Raw genomic sequence first — 22308 nt, forward strand, 5'->3', positions numbered from 1 at the left:
AAGTTGCAAAAATATACTAACCATAGGATTTTACAGTTCACAAGGGGCCATTCCCTACTTTTTTTTTTTTTTCCATACAGCCTTCCGGTGGCATTTCTGCACAAATTATGTACTTCGTTTACGTTTAGTTCCTTTACTTTACACCACTGCCCTCAGCTTGGTTCTAGCGGGCTCCCCTCAGGGCCTGCCCCCGTCGCCGCCCGCCATGGCGCCCCCTCCCGCCATGCCCCGGGGCTGCCGGGGCGCTGGCTCCGCCATGCCGCGCCGCTCCCATGATGCCCCGCGCTCCCTGGCAACCGCGCCGTTGCTAGGGGCGGCCTAGCGGTGGCCGCCATGACGGCGGCGCTGAGGCCCGGGGCCTTCCTCCTCCTTCTCCTCTTCTTCCTCCTCCTGCCTCCGCCGCTCCGGGCAGAGGAGCCCAGCCCCGAGCCCCCGGAGGACCGCGCTGCCGCCGGGGAGCGGCTCCGCAGCAGGCCGGCCCCGGTCACGGACGGTGGGTGCGCGGCGGGGCGGGGGCCGCTCAGCACCGGCCTGGGCCCGAGGGAAGCCCCAATGGTGGCCTGGGCCCTCGGCTCCCCTCCGGTCCCCACTGCAGCCTCAGGGGGCTGGGAGAAGCCTGCCCGGCAGCTTCCCGATGTTTGCTCCGCATCCCTGTCAGCAGCACCCCGTTCCTGCCATGCCTCAGATCCCCCTCAGGAAGGCAGCATTGCCAACCCCCTGCACACTTTTCGGGTCATCACAGCACGCACAGTCCCACAAGCTGCCACTGAGGGCTCAGTGGGTTTGCCTGCCTGCCTGGCACCCTGCTCAGAGCCTCCAGGGCAGAGCCTGACCTCGCAGAGGAGCCCCAAGCTCACCCCACGTGTGTGTGGAGAGCTCTGCACACACACCAAGCTGGGTGCACCAAGCAGTTTGCACTAAGACTCCAAATTCAGTCCTGGCTCTGCAGATATGTAGTGCTGTGACAATATAAATCACTTTTTTTTTTTTTTTTTTTTTTTTTTTTTCATCAGAAAGCGTTACTCACTGTTTTCTGATTGGCAGGTGTACTTTTATTTAACTTCTGATTTCCCGGTGGTGTTGTCATCAGCTCAATTTCCCTAGATTACTTGCCAAATTAAACATGTCCCAGTGCATGCCTCCTTAGGGAAATGAGACTTATATCCCTGATCTCAGAGATACAGCCTCACAATCTAATCCATGTTTAAACTTCTCTTGTTTACAAGGTGATACAAAGATTCCAGTGCTAAACTCAGCTGACAGAACAGTCAGAGCCTCAGAGATTCCAGGAACTGCCTGGATACTGTTCAGACGGTCAGAGAGCATCCAGGAGGCTGTAGAGAAATGGGCAATAGTCAAGCTAAAATAGAAGCTGTAATTTTGAAAATGAGCGTTCTTTTAAAGTCTGTGGAGTGCTGGTCTCAGTTTTCTATGTTCTCTGGTATTCTTAAATCTAGATTTATTATGGAACAGCAAGTCTCGAAAAAATTCAGTAAAAGTAAAATACAAATACAAAATTCAGAGCATCGGATTTTGGTATGCTCTTCATTATTATTTTTATTTTACTTCGCTCTTAATAGATTTGCTAAGTGGCAGAAAAGGATTTTTAAAAATGACTTAAGAAAATCAGATGAATTTAGATGTAGACTTTTGACTGTTGTCCCAAATAAAGCAAGATGACAAATGGAAGTGTTAGGGAACGTGCTGTAGTGTGCAAAGTTCCAGTCCTAATTCTAATTTAAGTCTTTCCTCCAGTTGCCAAGCTGTGTACTTGTGATCTGTTGGTGGCACAGTGTGATGTGAATTGCTGTTGTGACCCTGACTGCAGCGCAGCAGATTTCAGTCTCTTTACTACGTGTTCAGTTCCTATCGTCACGTAAGTGAATAAGCAGCTATCTGAAATCCAAAATCCTGTTTTATTTGCTGCATGCATTTGTACAGGCTTTGTCTTCTCCTCCTATACATTCCCAGCCCCTCTATGCCCCACCATCCTAACCCATACCTACCCTTCACCAGCACTAAACCCATAAACTTTTGGTTCCCTGCCAGGCAGAGCAGCAAATTGGCCTCCCAGCCCAGTTTCTCATTCCCTTTTTTTCCTAAATTCATGCTTCTTGCTTTTTTCTTGCACTGTCCTATTGTTGTGGGGGGGTTGCTTAGCTGTTAAAGCCTTCTGTTAGGGAACAAATGATGCATCATCAGCCTTTTGTCGATATAATGTCTGGAAGTTGGGAAAGCTGATGCCATGCGACCAGTGTCCCAGCTTGCTGCCTCACTGCTGATCTTTAAAACCAGTAAAATGTAGGTGACATTATATCAATAAAGTAATGCTCACGATGCTTTCCTTGCTATTTACAATTTATTTGAAAACACCTTAACCCAACTCCATCTTCTCAAAAAGGAACGTAGAAAGCTCACTTTAAAATTTTAACGTGAAATCTCTTGGCGACTTCTCAGAACAATAAGTGCAGCTCTTCAACCCACCTTCGGCATAAATTATGCCAATCTGAGTGCTGGGGTTTATTCTCGGTGCTTTGAAATTTGAATTAGCAGTCATCGCAGACTGCCATTTCTTATTGTTCTCGCACACAATGACTATTTCTACCCATTTATAGACATTTATATATATCAGAAAGGTCTAATCAACGCCTCCCTGAATGACAGTTTAATTGTCTTAGGTGACTGTTCTGTCTTTGTCAGCTAGAAAGGCATGAAATGAAGTTGTGGTTTTCCCCAAAAAGTCTTTTCTGTAAAATGTTCATTTTGCATGAAAATTTCCAGTGACTGCAAGTATTGCGACCTCCATATTTACATCTAGATTTATTTGCATAATTGTGGTAGTCACTGAAAGGGTTTTGGCCGATCACAAGTCAGAGGTTATCTGGTATCTGAAACACTGTGGAAAACGGTCATTTGTTGTAGGATGTGATTCTGCTAACCAGGGTTTGCCTCAAAGAAAAACTTAACTCTGTGCTTAAAAGCTCATTTCTAAAAGTCATTTATTTCTCAGTGTCTGCCCTTAACTGCTCTGACTCTGCCTAAGTACCCGTTTCCCATGAAATGCCGTGTTTTTTTAACATGTAGTACACTTCAGGGCATGAACTGGCACATTCATTGTACAGCCTGTTGCAGTTCTGGGGTGTTGTTGAACCTACTGCACATCCACAAATACTTTTCCTGGACTGAACTGGTTCCTTCAACTTCCTGCTTCTCACACTGCTGCTTCTCGTACGTGCATGTCAAGCAGGACTTCACCCCAAAGGTGCACATTATTCCAATAGTCATGAAACTACCTTTTTTTGGCCTACATGCCATCATTCTACCTTAAAGATCATCCTTCCTGCTTGCACTGTGTAAATAAAAGTGCTTCTGAGCTGCCTAGTCCATGGTGCACCCTTCATTTGTGGTATCTGGATCCCATCCAACCTGCCATCGTAGCTCTAATATTATTGCTGTCAGGCTATTCTCTTCCCTCAGTATGTCTCTTACCTTATTTCTTGTTGCTGCTCAGTTTCCTCTGTTAGATAAAACATGTCGCATAATTCTTTATTATTTAATAATCACTAACGACTCCATATAAAATAAGCCTTCTAAGGAGACACAACTGCTATAAAAATGGTGTTAAAAAATTAATGCTTTTTTGATGCTTCCTCAATACACAAAGATAGCTTTAAAATACGGTCAATACCAACTCCAAATGTATCACGGATTTTTTTATTGCTGTTTGCAGAGGTGATAGCCGCCTTTGTAGTCAGAAAGCTGCCGTATATTCACTTGATGTTAAAGCAAATCCACCGGAAAGGGTATTTCAATTAATTGACCACGTCAATCCCAGTGTTTTCTGCATTCATGCTACAAACTGTAAGTAGTGTTGTTGCCAATGTTAAGCCTTAAGCATTTATTTCTATAATTTCTTTAAGTACCAGAAATAGACAAAAATTAAAAGTAACTAAACCTGTCAGAAAATTGATTATTCTGTGCTTGCAGTCCTGGTGTTGTAGTACTTTTTTTTTTGTGAAACTGTCTCATGCTCTGATTCTTTGTGTTTTCTGTTGGAAGTTTTCTGCCTCTAATGAAGCTTAGTTAAAATTTTTCATCTAGTTTTTCTTTTGACAATTCAGAGGTTGAGAAGTGACATTTTCCTTAAAAAATAAAATTAAAAATTACTGTTTTGTTTTGCTGAGGAAATTTACCAACCCCAATAAATCCCTTAAAAACTGTGATTTTGAAAGAAAGGAACTTACTCTTTCCTTTAGTTTAAGTTTGTGCTGTCATGATCAGGATGAAGTGATGAATTAAGACACTTCCTAGCTTTTCTCTTAAAGAAAAGCTGTGTTTTTATTTTTCTGTCACTGGATTTGTACCAACTCCCGAGAGAAAAATTGTTACTAAATACTGTTCTGTATCTTTTACCCTAAAAGTCATCTCAGTCTTTAACATGTTTTGGCAGATAAACAAGCACTGTACTTTCCTTCCCCTGAAATGCCTACTCCTGAAAATTTTGATGAACTGTTTAAAAAGTTTGGAAGTGCTGCTTTCAGTGCTGAACCTGAGAGCTGGACTCTGGACTCAGATGCTCCAAATCCTTCTGATGCAAATGAAACTTACAGATATGAGGTACGTAACTATCTGGTTCAATTAGTATTAAACTGCTTCGTAAAAGACCAAGTGAGCATTATTTGCATTTGCTTGTAAAAAGTTGCAGTTCTTCTGAAAAAGAAAAACTGTATTTTGGTCTTTAAATACAGAAAATTAAAAATAAATGTAACATTTTGTCTTGGCTTACTTCACAAGTGAGCTAGATTTTTAAGATCTGTGAAAAATAAATGGCTGTTTTGCTATTGTAAACAAAAAGCTGTTGGTGGCTTAAGAATTGATGCACAGTGTTACATGATGTTGACAGATGCAGTGGAAATAAGGACTTCTGTTATACAGATTTGTCATTCATCTAAATGCTCTGCAACAGTCAAAGAACTGAAATACAACTATTTACTTAAACATGTCATTTTATTTGGCAGTATGGTGTTCCTATACAGACAGTGGATGGATTCCTAAGACTGCCTAGTCCTGTTGTCTCCTCTTGGTGCTCTGATGCGAACCCTGCAGGTTGGAAAATGCATTTGAATTCCAGTTTATTTGCTCTAGAATATTCTGTTCTGACTTGAGCGTAGTCAGTCAGTGAACAGTCACACACACGAGTGTAAATCAGATAAAGATTTGTGAATTAATATTATTCAAATAGCTGCTGTGTCTATGGATGGTTTCTTAGACATCGATTGGAAGTTGTGTTGCATCTGAATTAAACATTCACAGTTAGATACATAAATCCCTGGTTGTTACCTCTTGTTGATGGATTGTTTATCCAACAATAAAACATCCTATTTGGCTTAATTGATTTAATAAAATAGTACAAGGGTGACACCATGAGGGTATCGCACAAAGCACGACCTAACTGGACAACCTTTGTAAGATGTCCCTTTGGTAAAATGGTGTTCCTTTCATAGCCTGAATGCAACTCAAGTCAGACTTAAACTCTACAGTTTCTTGAAAAATCTATAGAGGAAAAAAAAATAACAACAAAAAGAAAAGACTGCATTTCTCAAGTCCCACTGTTACTATTAAATATAGTATAATAATGATAATGAGCGTAGGAAAACTGAAGTCTTTTGAAAGAAAAGATCTTAATATCTCAGAAATGATATCATAAATCTTGCAGCTATTATTAAGCTTTTAAGAAGTAATAGTTTGTCTCAGTATTTCAGGAGAACCTGAATGTCATTCTTTATCGCTCCTCTAAAACCTTATCTGCAATAGAAATTACATTTCCTCTCACTATTGCATTCATTTGATGTTCTTACATCACTTTTTATTTGTGTTTTCCATAATTGCTCTTTACTTCCCTTCACGAATATTTTGTGACTCTTTTCCAGGGTTTTTAGTAAACCAGGCTACAAAATGCATTAGATCAGTAAGTGTGGGAAAATGTGGCAATATTCAAGCAGTCAGTATGCTGTTTTATATCAACTCCAGCATTTTAGCAGTAAGTATTTTTAGAAACAATCATATAACTTGACTGTCAATATTGCATAGTATTTTGCATCTCCAGAATTACATAATTTATATTTCCTAAATGATAACAATGTTTCATCTGGATGTGTAAATTGGGTATTAGGAAAAAAAAAATCTTTCTATGCAACAATTTTTTATACAGAAAATCTTTGGAAACGTTTTCACTTCATGCTGAGGTAACAGAAACATTTGCTCTTCTTTGCTTAGACAACAAAAAGAACGGCCTTGTAGATGCAAGCTTGTGTCACTGAGTTAAGAGTGCAATGGCAGCAGTTTTATGTATTTATGCATGTTTGAGTTTTTCTAAGAAGCCTATTACAAGGGTTTGTCATTCTAGCAAGTCTGGGTTTTAAACCTTTGTACTTAAAGAACCTGTAAGGCTGAATCCTCTGCAGATACAGCTTTCTTACACACCTCAGTTTTTAATAGTGGCCTTAGCACAGAGGTATCGCACATATGTGATAGGTCTCCCCTACACTTCTCAAGGACTTTCACCTTATATCCCTCTGAGAGCAGACTTATTCTTATCCAACTTACTACCAAATCCAGTCTCTGGCTGTTTTTCAAAGCTAAGCCTACTTTTTCATTCTTTTTTGAACTGGGGGATGATATCTTATTTATACATAAGTCCCCTATGCAGGTGTTGAGGAAGACAAAAACAAACAAACAAAAAACCCCACAACAAACACGTATGCAAAATTGAAATTGAGCTATATAATACCTTAACTTAATACATGTAGCTCCAGATAGTTCCAGAAGCTGAAGGTCACAAAGAAACAGCATACTTTCTGCCATTAAAATGTTTTTAATGTATGCAATTATTTACGTTCATTTAATTAGTACCTTATATAAGCTTCCAGTCTCTTCACAGGTTCCCAAGCTATTGATAGTAAGGTAAAGCCCACTAAGTAGTTCACACTCTCACAGGTGGGACCATTCTCCCCATATTTGAGTACATGATTGAAAACAGCAAACGGTTGCTCACAAATGTTAGCTTTTGATCATTCTGCTGTGGAAGAGGTGCATAAAACCCTGCTTCAGAGGGGTGTTGAAAATTTCTATATGCACCCAACATAAGAGTTTTTGGTGGCTGCAGAACCAGAAAAGAAAAAAACATCCATCAGGATAAGCTCCAGGCAGTTGAATGTTTTTAATTAAAAGATTAATTTCCCTTCCTGACTAGAACAGTACATGACGTGTTACCCACTTGCTGATTGCCAATTACTGTCCTAGCTTAATATAGTGCAGATTTATGTCTGAAATACATTGGACATTGAAGGATCAAGTGCAAGAACTGGAGAAGGTCGAAGAGACACTAAAGCTTTTCTGAAGGCATCTCCCCTTCTGAAAAGGAGCTGAAGATGTCAATAGAAAAGTGATTTAATTTTGGGGACAGGATGGTCACAGGGCAGAGCAGGGAGCCTTTCCAGTGCCAGCAGGTGGAGCTGCTGGCAAAAGAAATGGCGAAGTATTTCAGCCCAGGGAGGCTTGCTGGGTTGAGCCCCTGGTGAGAGGACTCATACAGGTGTTCCTTTCAGGAAAAAAAAACATAATTATGAACCCATGCTCACTGCTAGGCCAACTTGAATGATATGAAGGTCTCAGTAGTTGTTGCAGTTCATTCGTGTTCTCTTCCCTGGTGTGTCCAACAGACCCAAGAGGCATTTCAGGTGGTTGGAAACGTCTAGCAAAATACTCATAACCTTGTGATGCTTCATGGTGTGGATAGCATGGTCAAAGTGCAATTTTTGGTCTCTTCCCAAACATGGAAATCAAGCACTCACTGGGAAGCCACTAAAGTAAAACCTTTAACAAAATGGTGCTCTCTGTTGGTATTTTGTAACCCTGATTGGTGACCTGGGTCTGACATTTCTGCCTTTCCATGAAAATTTGGTGGAAATTTTCCAACAGGGCAACTGCGCATAACCACGCACTATATAACAACATGGGAGGACTTGCTTCTCATTTCTCTCCTTAGAGACCATGAAATTATGGACTCGTTACCATCAGAATGAGACAACAAAAGCTCTTCATTTCTTTGGGTATGAACAGCCTGGCAGATTTCCTAAATTGGCAGTCTATGAATAGTTACAAGTGTTTTTGCACAGATCTGTAATAGGAACAGTGTTCTCTGACGTCCTCAATAGGCCAAACAAAATGATACACAGCAGCAGTCATGCCAAACCGAGATGCCTTTCTCCTTCCTGATGCAAGCAAACTTTTCTAGTATTTCTTAGTTCTGAGTTGCAGAGTGTCAAGGGGAATTACTAGATTTGTCTTGTACTTACTGAATGCCCTGCATATTTGTTGGGAGTGTATCAAAGCTAGGCCTGGTACAAAACGGATGGCAGTCACTACGAAATTTTCCCATTACTGTGAGGGGAAGAAGTTTGGACTGTTAAGATTTTGCATGATAGCCCCAAACAGCAGTTATTTTCACACTGTCTGAATACTGTAGTGTATATCCAGTGACTTTCACTATGCAAAACTCATTGCAATGATAGAGAGTTAAACAGGCAAAGCAATTAAGCCTTAACTGCTACTTGTAATAGTTCATACCTTTGCTATTGTTTGAAATTGTTCTTTTATTGTCCTCTAGGTGCCCAAATCAAGTCAGATGGTAAGTATCTTTCTAACTTAGTTGGAACAGCTGGGGGTAAAATTCTTGTTCTATTATAGTCAGTGGGAGTTTTTCACTGACTTCATCAGAACAGTGACTTTAGCCTTAATCTTTACATCAAAAAATAAAGTGAAAATCCCCTATACAGGTCTTAGGGCACAATCACTGCATTTTCAAATCAGTAATGATACTGAGCAACTCCAAGATAATATGCTACCAGCAAGATAATAAGCTATCTGCAGACACTTAAGCCTGACGCATTGCCCCCATATACAACTCTATTAGCTAATTTTAGTTGCTTAAAAATAGAATCTTTTGTTGTAGAAACTTCAGCGATACATGTAACATAGCAGTTGCTCAAAGGATTTTTAACTGCTGTCCCTGCAGAACAGTCACAAATAAAATGATACAGAAAAAGACAAAAATAATTAAACATAATACTCAGAAATTACATGAATTTGTTTTTCAGGTTAATATTACTGTGCAGTCTGTAGTCATTCAGTCTCTGAATGGAATGCGGACTTTACTTAACAGTAAGGATGTCCTCAGGCACCCCATAATTTTGGATGAACTGTGCATGAATGTCGTTCTTGGGGTGGGTACAACATTTCTTTTTCTCCCTTTTGTTTAATGGAAAGCATGTGTGCATCAAATCACTTCTGATTCACAAATTTCAAAGACATGAGAGAGGCCTTGCAGTTTCCATATATTGTGACATCTCCAAAGCAAACATTCACAGGGGAAACACTGACTTTGGGATACAAGAATGCGTTTTGCAACCAAATAATAACTATATACAACATAATGTGCAGAGGATGAAATCCTTTACTATTACTGCTCTATGGATATGACATAACAGACAATGAGTTAGAATCCACATTATGCTTGGGAGAAGATGACAAGGCACAGTGGTGGCAGAGACAGAGGAGAACACAGTGCAAAGTATCTCATCTTTTATCTTAAGTAGATGAACATTAGGATTCCACCTGGAATAAGTCAGTTTTGAAGAGGCTCCAACCATAGATCTGCTTTTGACCATTGCTAATCTGCAGCTTGATTTGGTAACAGTCATGTCCTCTACACGTAAATGTGCCAACACGGCTACTAACTTCTGTGCAAGTGTTGTCATGATCATACCACAGCTTTTTTTGTGGTCTTGAAACTGTCTCCCTCCGCAGGCAGGCAATGACTTGCAAAATAGAGTAAATAAGCAGTATTTCCAACCCATGCTTCTTAATTTTTAGGGGAAAGCTCCTCCTGTTCAATTCCTCTGGTTTTCTGGGCCCATCCTTATTGTAGCTGAGGATACAGTACATCTCTACAATGCCTTCGAGTGTCTCTCAAGCAAGGAAGAAAGAAAACAATACTTACATAGTTTTAAATTCCTTTATTCTAGTTTCATACTCTTATCTACTTGTTCTAATTAATATCTAAAATGTTTAATTTTCAGGTGAGTTATCATATTACATACACAGATGCAGGAGAAATAATAGAAGCAGCTGCTTCTTTTGTCTTGGGGGCAATTAACAAAGAAGCACTTTCAGTACAACAGAGCTTTGAAATCAGCTTTACTCAGGTAACTGCTAGAGATGTTATGGATGACTTGTTGAAAGACATTTAATTACAAAACTTACTAAACTTGAATCAGAACAATTGTTAGCAGCAAGGTAAAATGTAACTTGCCTTGGCTACATCAATGAGGCAGCATTTCAGAACTGGGCATTAAAGGCCTCCAAAGTTATTTTTACACTTTTAGAAGAGTCATCTTGTGGTTCTGCACAAGTGTATCCAATAAAAGCAAAGCCTGCCCCAGTATTAGAGAACTGCTGCAATCTTACAGAGGTTTTCCTCCTGTCATTATTCAAGACAGTTAATAACCCTAAGATAACTGCGATATTTCTGTGTTTTCCAAGCGTTTCAGTACAGGGTAAGAACTAATACTGTAAATCTGTGTTGCAGGTAAATACAAAGCCAGTTCCTCTCAGTGGCAACCCTGGTTATGTTGCTGGACTGCCTGTAAGAGCAGGTTTCAAGCCACAGAAATATCCTTTTCCCATTGCAGTTTTGCTTTCATCACTTGTTGTGGTCTATCTTCACAAAGACTTTCTAGCATGGACATCTATAAATTTTATCTGTTCTTTACAAAAAAAGCTTTATGGCTGTGAAGTAGATTTTGATCTTCATTATGCACTCTAGTGCTTCTTCACATTGTAAGAGGAGCCTTCAGCTATTATAGCATTTTCAGATTTATTTTCAGATATATTTTAAGGATCTGACTATGGATTCTTTCTTCATGATACACATCAAGTAGTGAATTTCCCTTTAACTGTGTGTTACATCTGGCATCATTCAGAGTACCAACACATACGGTCAACTCACCATTCTGCAAAGTACATCCAACCAGGACTGCCTCACAGCACAGGGGGGCAGAACCCCAGTGCTGTTTGGTTACAACATGATATCAGGCTGTAAGTTACGGTAAGAGGACTTTTTTTTTTTCTTCTCTTGATTCAGTGCTTTTAGCCCCATTAGGATCTGTTCAGATCCTGGGACGTTCATACAGCTGTAGGAGTACTTAATTATAAGAAACGTCATTTAATTAACAGTGTTCTTTCTCTTGAAAAGATTGTGTACATTAGCAACTGTAGCCAGAAAGCCTGAACAGTGCGTGACAGCAAGGAGGAATTACTACTGTGCCAAACCGATGGATTTTGCTTTAACTTTTTTTTTTTTTTTCCTCCTGGAAGAATTACAGCAGCTGTGAAATGCCAGCCCTTGACTCAGGCCCTCCTAGATTTACTGAAGGGACAAAGCTTTCCTGAATACGTGGCCTCATTTGGAAATTCTCAAGCTGAGAATGTGCATGACTGGGTGCCAATAATTCACCTCCAAAACTCAGAACAGGTGAACGTTAACTCTCCTCCCCTCTCCATCACTTACTGTCCTCTCTCCTAGGATCTGTACCTCTACTGCACGATCAGCTTAGGCTTCTCAGACCTACAGGAAAAAAATGTAGAAACAAACTGGGGGACAATCCTCCTGCAGTAATCAAAAGTGAGGAATTTTACTCTTGCTGTAGAGGGAGAGTTGAAGTGCTGGTTAGAATAGGCTGAATACCCCTTACATGACAGCTTGTGTAGAGGTTTCCTGCATGTTTTTGCAGCTAAACAGCAAATGGTTTCTGTAAACAGAAAGTTGACAGTTCAAAAAGAAGTATCTAAACATATTTAAGGTTGTAGGCTTCAAAATTGTCTTGGTGAAGTTAAAGGTATTCTCCTGTCCCAATGACATTACTGAAATTCATCTCTTTTAGAGAAGCCTTCCTGCTAAAACGAGCCAGCTCAGCCCCGTCACTAAGAGCCAAAGTCCTGAGCTCCTAGTGTAGAACGATCCTGCCTCACGTGCAGTTACAGTCAGTTGGTCGCCTATGGTGAAACTTCAGGGACACCCCAGGGCCAAGGCTGTAAACACGTGCGCTGCCTTCAGAGGCAGTGGCTTAGGAGCTCTGGTAACCTCCTGGAGTAGGCTTTCTGGGGGCATTCTGCCAATTTAATAAGATGAATAAGTAATGCGGTTACTCCTGTACAAGTCAGACAATGAGAGAATTTATAACACTTTTCAGAGCTCCTGCCAAATACCAGTATCACTTGAAATAGAAGTGAAGTGGACTAAATACGGATCCCTCGTCAATCCACAAGCCAGAATAGTAAATGTTACAGCAACAACCACTACCACCACACTGAAGCAGGTATGTAAATAAATTACAAGATTCAAGATAAAAAGAATGGCTTGTTTTGCTGAGCTATCAGCTGTGCAACTGTGACCCAGTTAATCTCTTTATCTAAAAGTAACACTTCATATTAGAATAGATTGTACCTAACAGTTTCTGTTGTAATTCGAACACAACTGTGGGCTGTTTGCCAAAACATAATTCTCAATAAAATTTATATATCAGTCATGAAAAGAAATGTGAAACTATACATGAAAAAAATTACAAATTTTTCCTATTACAAATAACAGCAAAAAAATATGACCCGGTTTCAACAAAGCAGTCACATAAAGAGAAGAGTGAAGCTAATGCCCATTTGTGTTTTCATTGCAGCTTCCCTCGGGAAGGGAAAGGACTATTCCTATACTAAGCTCTGTTGTCTTCACGGATATTTCTTCACCTGCAGAGCCAGGCTATAAAGCTTGGCCCACCATTAATGCCAAATTACCTTTTGATTTTTTCTTTCCATTTGTGTAAGGTAAGTGTCCATGAAAAAAAAAAAAAGGCAAAACCAAAAAAAGCTGCATTTCTGCTTTTTCTGATTTTTAATCCGTTTTTTAAAGAAGCAAGGTTTATCCAGTCACTGTGTTGGCCCATCAGTTTCTTCCAAATTATAGGCATGCTGGGTCAAAAATGGCCAAGAGAGAAAGGGTGAGCACTTGTAAGGGTTCTCAAAAGCTTCTGGGGAGGGGAGAAGAGGGGAGGACAACAACAACAAAAAGAAGGAATTAGTAGAAAGTTCCCAAATTATGCTTCTGCTGAGAGGAAGAAGGTTGCAGGATGACCTGATGGTGGCTGCAGGCTGGCCAGTCGGTGCACGTACAGCCACCAGCCTCCCATCACGCTGGGTGCTCTGACCTAGTGCCAGTCCAAGCTACCTGCACGCAGGCAGAAGGGGGAAGAGCGCAGGGACACAGCACAGCTCCGTAGGAAGCGAGGCTTCATTATTCTGCAAACAGCAGAGCTAAATTGTTAAATAAAGTAATCATGTGCTATTAGATAAGGCCTCCGCTTTATCTATTTCCATAGATGAATAAGCCACATATTTCTGGCTATTTTCCCCAAACCACTAATTAATTGCCTTTCTTTTAAAAATCTGAACAGTTAAGTGATGCTTTCAGAAGAGCTCAGTGACCCTTCCAGCTGGCACTGGCTGGAATCAATTGGAGCTGCCTGCTACAGTCAACACCTTTTGAAATCCCCACTCACTGAATCTCACTCTTCAACTCTAAAACTTTCTAGTACCTGGAAAAGTTCACATTGTGTTCAAATATCAGCCCAGTCCTTTAGAATTTGTTTCCTAATTTATTTTTTTTCTGGAATCTTAACTGTTCCCAGCAGTCTACTTACCTACATCTGTTCTTACATATTTTATTTCTTTTAATGTGTTGATTTATGAGCTGTGGAAGGAGATGACTTTGTAGCTCAGCAGGCTGCAGATGAACACACAAATGGAAAAAGAAATAATACAGTATCAAAATTCAGATCTGCTGTTCGAGAATCAAGCATTGTTTGATGTAAGATGGCATGCGTTTGCCTCTATTTTGGTGCTGATTTGACTGTCAGCTAAAGGAGTGGTCTGTTGGTATTTTTGGAATTGAACGTTTTATAAATAATGAAGTGGCAGAAGCATCAACAGAAATGAGGAAACTACCAACAACATGAAACGAATGGCTGGCAAAGAAGAGACGTAGCGATGAACAGGCAGCTGGTGGAGAAGCGACCTTTTAAGTCCGGATTCATATCACGTGTACTACAAGTTTCTACAAGATGTTACAAAGAACCTTATCACACGCACACACAAAAAAGGAACTACTTGAAATGAGTGGTACTTCCTAGATGTATAGCTTGTAAAGATGTGTTTTTATTAAATTATTTTGCATTTTTTACTGTACAACTGTACAAAAAAAGGTCTTATGAAATCACTGTTTACTGGGAGTGTATGTGTTTAATTTTCCAGTAAAGCTGTTTTTGCAATCCCAACATCTAATCAAAGCGTGGTCAGATAGAAAACATTTATAGACAGTGCTGTACAAGAGAAAGCAAGCAGATAGGAAAACCTTTCAGGTCAAACTGGTATGTTTCTGTTTCAACACTGCACTCGCGGACTTCCCTGCCTTGGAAAACTGGCCTCCTATTTTTGTGCACTGGTGAGTCCGTGCTGTTTTAGTATCTTGTTAAGCCTCTCGATTTCTCGCTCCTGTTGGAGACAAAAGTTTTAACATTAATATAGTTCTGACCTTAAAATCGTTTCCCAAGTTCCCACAGATCTTCGCATTGCTGAAGCGTGTTTCACTGCAGCAAAACAGGACAACCTGGCTAAAGTAGGACAGAGGTAGCCGTCATTCCTTTGCAACAGAAGCAGCTGAGGGAAGCACAGGCAGGCCAGGCAAGGCTGCGGTTCCTCGGCCCGGCTTACCCCACAACTTGCTGATGAGGAAACCACGCTGAGAGCAACAAGCTTGCAAAAGGATCTCAGGTCAGCTTGTCCTTAAGAGCAGCTGGCAGGTAAATTGTGGTTAAATTAAAAGCGTTTTCTTACCTTCTCTGCACAGCTGTGCTCGAGTTGTTCCACCTTTGTCACAAGTTTCAGGTTTGCTTGCTTTAGCTTGGACACTTGTTGTTCAGAGCGGGTCTTCACGGATAAAATTATACCTGTGAGACAGTTCCCAGAGGATTCATTTTACAATGTACAACAGCCACTAGCAGGAGGTTAGCGGTACACAGGGTCTGTGCTCAAGGAGTTAACCTTGTTCCTCTCGAGCTCTCATTCTGTTTTCTTTAAACCACCTTTCCCAAGTGCTTTCCTTAATGAGGAGGTTTTTAAATTAGCCACCCCAGGGATTCGGATACCGATACCCTGCTGGGAAGAGGCAGTCTGGCCTCAGAGCTGAATTAATCACTCAAACTGTCATTCAAACCCTGAATCTGAATTTTCTCCCTTGGTAGAGCCAGGGGGGATGTAACCGGTGGCTTTGTTGCAGCAAGGGGCCGCGTTTTGGCAGGTTTCACGTAGCGGGGACCTGCTCCAACAGCAGAGCACGGCTCAGCGAAGGGCTGAGGCTCCACGGGGGGCACGGGGACATCGCACCCCTCCAACCCGCTCCTCACCAGGCCCCTACGGCTTTGGCTTCACCTTGTGCAGCTCTGCAGCAAGGGCAATGCAGCTTCACTGCGGTGGAGGTGTCACTTTCTCTCCCGCCTTACTGCTAGGTTATGACACGTGAACTCGACTCCCACAGTGAAAGCAATTTCTTCCCACCCTTTTCTGAGGGGGGAAAAAAAAAAAATCGCTTGGAAAGAGCATCAAGAACAGCGCGTTCCTCCTACCTGACAGCTCTCCTCTGGCTGTTTACAGAACAACACGCGTTCAAGCGGGCACCAGAAGGAAACACCTGCCTGGGTTTCCAGTGCCACAGGCAGCAGGCCTGCAGGTTGGGGGCTCATTTCTCCAAAGAAAGGGCTCAGGGCTATACTTGGGCTGCGCTTTTATGCAGGAATTAGGGATAATCTCATAGCCACATTATTTTTTTAACCCCCCAAGCAACTTTTCGTAGAAGGTAAGGCACGGTTCCAGCTACAGTAAATTCAGAAGTGTCTGAATTCACAACTATCCACAACCATTCCCAATTACAACAGCAAAGCCTGATTTGGGGACATTTTGTATTCCTATCGTTACAGAGCTCTTTGAATCCAAGCGAGGAAGACCCGGAGTAAGATCAGGACGTTCCCTCCAGCATCCCTGGGGGGGATGACAGCCGCAGCAGAACGTCAGAGCGCTCCAACCCACGCTCTGCCACAGAAGTTCACCTTGCTCCCCGTTCAAACACAGCCAAGAGGCTCCTACGACGCAAAGGCACGGTGTGCGTCATCCCCCTTCCGGAGGGAGCAATGCGGGAACGGCGTCTGGGTGCTCGTAGGGGAACGCACTGCTGGGTTCGAGCAGGGGCTCTCCGCGAGCCCGTCACCGAGGCATCGCGCCCACGCAAGCAGCAGGTTGCTGCTGCTCCAGAGAAGTCACAGCCCCACGGAGGCCATGCTCCAGCAATGAAAAACACACAGGGAAAACCCGGAGTTCGCTGGGAGAACTGAGCCCTGCTCTCTTCTTTTGAGAGGGGAATGGAAAGGCGAGCCTGGGTAATTCAGACAGACCCAGCCCACGCGCCCCAGCCGCCGCGGTGTGCCTACCGTTGATGATCCTGGCCACGCGCCACAGCCGCAGCAGGATCAGGAGCCCGACAGCTTCAAACTCGTGCTCCCGGAAGAGGAGGACGATGTCGAGGATGAACGACACGATGACGACAATGCCGTCCAGCACTTCGAACTTGTGGTGGAAGAACTCCCGGCCGTAGACGAAGATTTTAAAGCCCACTTCAACCAGGAAGATGGTTAAAATGGAAAGGGAGAGGTAGTGAAAGACCTGGGAAAAGAGAGCACAGGTTTAGGGCTAGGAATCCCTTCCCACCTGCCTGTGAGCAGGGCAGGCTGGAAGCACCTCTCCAGGGCCCCCCAGCAGGCTTTGGACCACCAAAGAGAGGGAAATAACAGCTCCCATTGCCTCTTCCTTGCACTTTACCCTTGGGGCTATGTGATGTTTGTCCGGGTGGATGATCTTCAAGTCCATAAGCAATTCCCCGAGGACCAGCAAGGCGTCCACAATGACCAAGCAGACAATAACAATCTGTTGGCAAAGAACTGACATGAATCCTTCCCGGCAACGACGAGCCAACTGCCTTCAGCAAAACATCCCCAAAAGACCCCCCTCGCCCTGCATGTGTCTGCCCAGGGGACCTGGCTGGACCCTGCCCTGTGTCCCTGTGCCACCACGAGGCTTGTTGCCGCTCAAGGGACATCTGCACTCACTCCAGTGCATGGCACTCATGAGCTCAGCACCATTCCCAGCCCTTGGCCTCACGCTGTATCGGTTCTGCTCTCATGGGCACCTTTGGGCCAAGCCTCACCCTCGTTTCCCTTTTCCCTGGGCTTGTTCTGCCTCACCTGAAACCTGTGTGAGCTGAAGAGCTTCTTCATCACATCCTGGAAGGAGACCTGGCTCCGGGAGGGCTCCAGTTTGATCTCCGAGTCCGTCTGCTTCCCCCCATGCTCCTCTTCCTCCTCCTCCTCCCATTTCTGATAGTCGTTGCTCCACTGCACGGGGTCGTCCCCCACCACCGTGAAGTGCTTCAGGTACCTGGACATGGCTCGGGCTCAAGCGGGCATCCCCCTGCCGGCACCTGCAGGACGAGAGCAGAGCCTCAGCTCCCCGGGGACAGCGGGGCTGGCAGGGGACACGAGATGTCCCCTGCACCACCGCAGTGTGCGTGACAAGACAGTGTGACACTTGGCTGAGAAGACGAAGTCCGTGGACCAGCCCTGCTGACGGGAAGTTGCTACACGGTGCTCGCTTTGCATCACCTCCCACGGCGCGAGCCTCCGCCGCCCTCCCCGGGGTGCCGAGCGCTGCGGCGCTTCCTCAGCAGCTATTTGCAAACATCCCCAAAAACATCAATTGCAGGACAAAAACGCCGGCCCTGAGCTCGCGTCTCGTGATGCGAGAGGAGGCGGCTGCCGATTTTCTGTCGGAAGGAGTCGGCGCGTTTGTGTTAGACGTGGATCGACGGAGGCTGGAGGATGGAGGCTGGAGGTTTCCTGGCCTCCGTTTGCTTCCTCAGCCCCTGTGCTGCTGTTTGCAGCAGCCCCACGGCAAACAAACCCAGAGCAACCACCCCACACCAAGCAGCTTCCATTTCCCTTCCTTAACATCGCAGCCCCCACCCCAAACCCGCAGACGATTCAGCTGCAGCTCGGTGCTGAGAACGGCTGCGGGCGAGGCTCCATCTGCACCCACGCTCCCCTTCCACAGCCCCGCTGCCTTCTCCCTTCCTCTTCTGGGCAACCTGGCCACAAACCCTGCCCCAAAACCACTCCTGATGCCAGCAGAGAACCACGGCCCCATCCCAGCTCTCCCAGCACCGCTGAGCCGAGGCTGCCCCCGCTCCTCACTGCTCCTTCCTGGGCCCCCGCCGCCCCCTGCCCGGGCCCCGCTCCCCCCGTGCCGACATTTTGCTGTTCGCGCAGCTTTTTCCCCAGCTGGGCTCCGACGTGTCCATTAGCGGGAGCTGCCAGAACAGGAGACGCCGGCTGGATGGCAGCTTCGTTATTTTTTTAAAGGAAAAAATCTGGGTTTGGTCAGTCCCGCACTGGTTTCGCGAGAAGCCGCCGTTCAGGGCGGGCGTGGAAGGGGAGCCTGGGAGCAGAGCTCAGCCAGCGGTGAAGGTCCCGGCATCGGAAGGATTACAGAGGTGGAAGGCTGAGAAATTAGGCCACGATTAACCCGTCTCTGTTAATAGGTTCGTGTTCCAGCACAGGGCTTCCTATTTAGGGATCCCCTCCTTCTTTCAGACACGAGCTGTTTTGGGAAGTGCGCTGAGAAAACTCGGCTGAAAAAAGGATCAGGGAGCTCTGTGCTGCGAGAAGCCTGAAACATTTCCTGAAACCCTTCCAGTCCTTCCCTCCCAAAGGGCTGGCTCCTTGTTTTTACACTTTTAAAGCCTAAAGATCCCCATATCTTGGAAGGGATTTTCTCCTGGAAAACTACCTAAAACTTTTCCCAGAACAGGAAAGTTTTCTCGCCTCCAGCACTGAATCCCACCCACGTGCTCCTCCCGGGGGATGTGCGTGGGCAATGCCCACACGGAGCCCACGAGCCCTGACCCCAAAACCTTCCCCCAAGCACCTACTTGCAGAGCTCAGCCGGACGCGGGCAGCGCAGGACAGCAGAGGAGCAAGGCTGCAGCAGGGCAGGGAGGAGGAGCTTTGTGCTGGGAGTTTCCAGCTCATTTAGGCGTTTTGGCCTCAGCTGACTCCCGAAAACACCAACACCATCAGCTAGTGGGAAAAGGCAACGGCTCCGGCCTGGAATTACAAACTGCAGACCTCCCTCCCGAGAGCTCGGCGGGCCCAAGCGTAGTTTTTAAGGAGCACACAGCCAGCTGCTGCTCCCCACGAGCTGAAGCAACGACAGGGGTGATCACAGACCTGAAGCCAGAGCTTAAATAAATAACCCAGAAATTGGTATGCTTACAAAGAGCTCCGGGGGCTGCACTGGAGGCCCGTCAATGCCAGAGGAGATGCTGCTGGTGGAAGCTCGGGCGAGGACCCAGCTGGTGCCCACACGCAGTGGCTTTTGCTGAAGGCAGTGACTCGAATAAATGTTGAGCTTCTTTACGGTTTCTCACGCCTCTTCTTAGAGTAACAGAATGCTTTTCGGGAGGTTAATCGCAGTTATGAGCCTCTCAGCACCGAGATGCTGGTGTCAGGGCGCTGTGCCCCTGCTACAGAAAGCCCAAGGCCATGCCCCGAGGCAGGAGGCTGGTACCAGCCCCAGGGCAGCTGCGTTCCAGCACCTCCAGGGCTCTGCAGCTGGGTGTCAGCCCCGGCCACTTGCAAAGGTGCAAAGGGAAGGGGGATAGAAAGCAGCCAGGGGAATGAGGAAGCGGTTGGACTGCATCTTACAAAGAAAAAGCTTTCTTAAACTTAAAAGCGAATGCACATGAAAATATGATTCCAGAAAGCTGCTTGAAAGTATTTTCTGAGGATGAGGTGCAAGTCTCTCTTTACAACAGAAATGGGGTGGGCTTTTTTTTTTTTTTTGCTTTTTTTTTTTTCCAACCAGAGCACTTGCAAAGAGCTCAAGCATCACCTTGTGAACTGAACAGCTGCCCCAGGTCCCCAAGGAGAACACGCTTAGGGTCATTCATGCTTTGCAAGGCCCTGCTTTGAATACGAGCTGCTTTACATGGCGCCTCGTGAGCCAACGGTGCAGCGCACGGAGAGCTCCTGCACCACCTTGGAAAAATGAGAGAAACAGCCACCCTGCTGTCTAGAACCACATCCACACCAGTAGTGCCTGAGATGTTACTGACTACCCCTCTTCTCCAGATTATTAATTAATACATTTGAATTAAACTACACTGGCCTACTGCGAAAGGTACAAGATGAGGATTCAAGAGAACCTGGGTTTATTACAACTTTCCTGCTGCCTCGTGTGATCTTCAGCAATGTCTGGTACCTGTTACAGCTCCCCCCTTGCAACTTGCTCCAGAGGAAAGGGTCTCACAGGAAGCTGACGTTCTGCTCTGTTAAATTTGGTGTGCAGACTAGATGTTCATACAGGTATCATTACAAAAAAACAATGGGATATCAGCAGCTGCTGCTCATTCCCTCCCTCCAATGATCAAGAAGCCCAGCCCGAACAGCAGGCCCAGAGCAATGGGCACGAAACACCCCCTGCCTGTGAAGTTTTGATCTCAGCCTGACACAAGACCAGCACATTCTCTCCTCCATGCCTCATGGCAGCAGTACAGGAACCTCTCCCCACCTCCACTATCGTGCCGTGGGACTTCCTCTGCTTCGAGCAGCTGCTGAGCCCAAGGTGCGTGAAGCAGCACGGAGGAATGCAGTCAAGCAGAAAACGGAGCCCAGAATAGGCAGCTGTGTTACTAAAACCACATCTGAGGGCAGAAAGGCAGAGGAAAAAGGTGTGACGCAGTGACACGAAGAGTGGCTAATGACAGCTATTGCAGAGCTGGGTTAGTGAGTTCCTTTAGCTACAAGTTAGTAAGAGACCATGAGACCAGTTCTATTAACTAGATCAATAAAAGACAAGTAACTATTTTATAAGATGGCAGAAGAATATAAAGCTATAAAGGATACCACAAATGTGATTTAGGAGTGTGAAAGTATCTGTGAGAAAGCCACGTACCAGGCAATCTGACGCCTGATCTAATGAGCTCATCAGAAGCTACCATGACATGGTTTGATTAATGTTGTAGAAGGAAAAGATCTTCAGAGTAGAAAAAAAGTTTGGGTTTAGCAGAGAAATACATTAGAAAATGTAAAAATCAGCTTGCTCCAGGAGAAGGGAGCAGAAACTCATCTGCTAAGTCCCAGAAGAGAGCTGGTTTATCTGGGCCGGACATTTCAGTGACAAACTGAACACTAACCAGACCCCGAGCACCTTGCAGCTCATTACCGCAGCAGTTTTAGAGCAGCCTGGTGATAGCAAATAAGCCACTCACCTTCTAAAAATCTTGGCAGTACTTACACAAGGTACACGAGAGGAGGTGACAGATGAAGGAACGTATACCAGCAGCGTATTCCTGTCCAGGGCAGGACAGCCATGCCCACAGCTGCCATTATACCCATGTATTCCCTCCCAAGTTGCTTTAGCAAGACTTCGTTATACATATGAGCTAAAGTAAGAAGAGCAGTGGTGAAGTTTACTGACCTTCCAAGAATTTACAGTTCTTGAACTCAAGAACCAGAGGAAATTGGTCTTGTCCTTAACTACAGCCTTCGTCAAGTCAATGGTCTCAACAAAACGGTACTTTTGTTCCAGGCACAGCTCACTCGGAACACACAGCAGGATGATAAATGTTAGCCAAGCTGAGCAAGTGCTCCCACGCACGCATCTCTGGGAACCAGCGCCTGGGCGCTTCTCAGAAGCCTTGACCTGCAGCTGCCCTGATCAGAGGCTGCAAAAACCCCAAAACCACAAGCTCAGACACCAGGATCAGTATATACCAGATGCTGAGATGCAGAGCTCTGGCTTGTCTGCTACAGTTCTGCAGACCCACAGCAGTGCTCGAAGCAGTCTGGGAGCTGAGTGCCTGTGCCCTCACCTCCCTCTGGTGGAAGGGTGCTGGTGTCTCGGGGCAGCACGCACATCAAAGCTTTGGAACCGAATCAACACTGTTTAAAAGCACACCTCAAGTGCTTGCAGCTCAGACAAATCCAAACCGAGAATGTGTGGATTTCCAGACCGATTTATTTCTCTCAGTCAGGTCCT

At 44.8% G+C, this 22308-nt stretch overlaps 2 protein-coding genes across 2 annotated transcripts; one reads left to right on the plus strand and one right to left on the minus strand.

Annotated features, from left to right (window-relative positions):
- Positions 1-333: 333 nt before the first annotated feature.
- TCTN1 (tectonic family member 1) lies at positions 334-14388 on the plus strand (the record flags this gene model as incomplete). Its single annotated transcript, XM_084297456.1, has 15 exons — positions 334-493; positions 1756-1876; positions 3731-3861; positions 4451-4617; positions 5019-5106; positions 5931-6040; positions 8669-8689; positions 9159-9284; positions 10140-10265; positions 10649-10731; positions 11027-11167; positions 11437-11593; positions 12312-12437; positions 12792-12936; positions 13563-14388. The coding sequence occupies 14 exons, from the start codon at positions 334-336 to the stop codon at positions 12933-12935; spliced, it is 1701 nt and encodes a 566-aa protein (XP_084153582.1). The 3' UTR covers position 12936; positions 13563-14388.
- An 85-nt stretch (positions 14389-14473) lies between these two features.
- Positions 14474-17657, minus strand: HVCN1 (hydrogen voltage gated channel 1; the record flags this gene model as incomplete). The annotated part of the gene is made up of 5 exons (XM_084297492.1): positions 14474-14658; positions 15001-15113; positions 16647-16878; positions 17035-17139; positions 17457-17657. 5 exons carry the CDS (start codon positions 17655-17657, stop codon positions 14593-14595), a joined length of 717 nt encoding a protein of 238 aa, XP_084153618.1. The 3' UTR covers positions 14474-14592.
- Between the last annotated feature and the right edge of the window lie 4651 nt (positions 17658-22308).

Source organism: Netta rufina (assembly GCF_964035555.1).
Source record: "Netta rufina genome assembly, chromosome: 17".
In the NCBI taxonomy this organism is placed as follows: domain Eukaryota; kingdom Metazoa; phylum Chordata; class Aves; order Anseriformes; family Anatidae; genus Netta; species Netta rufina.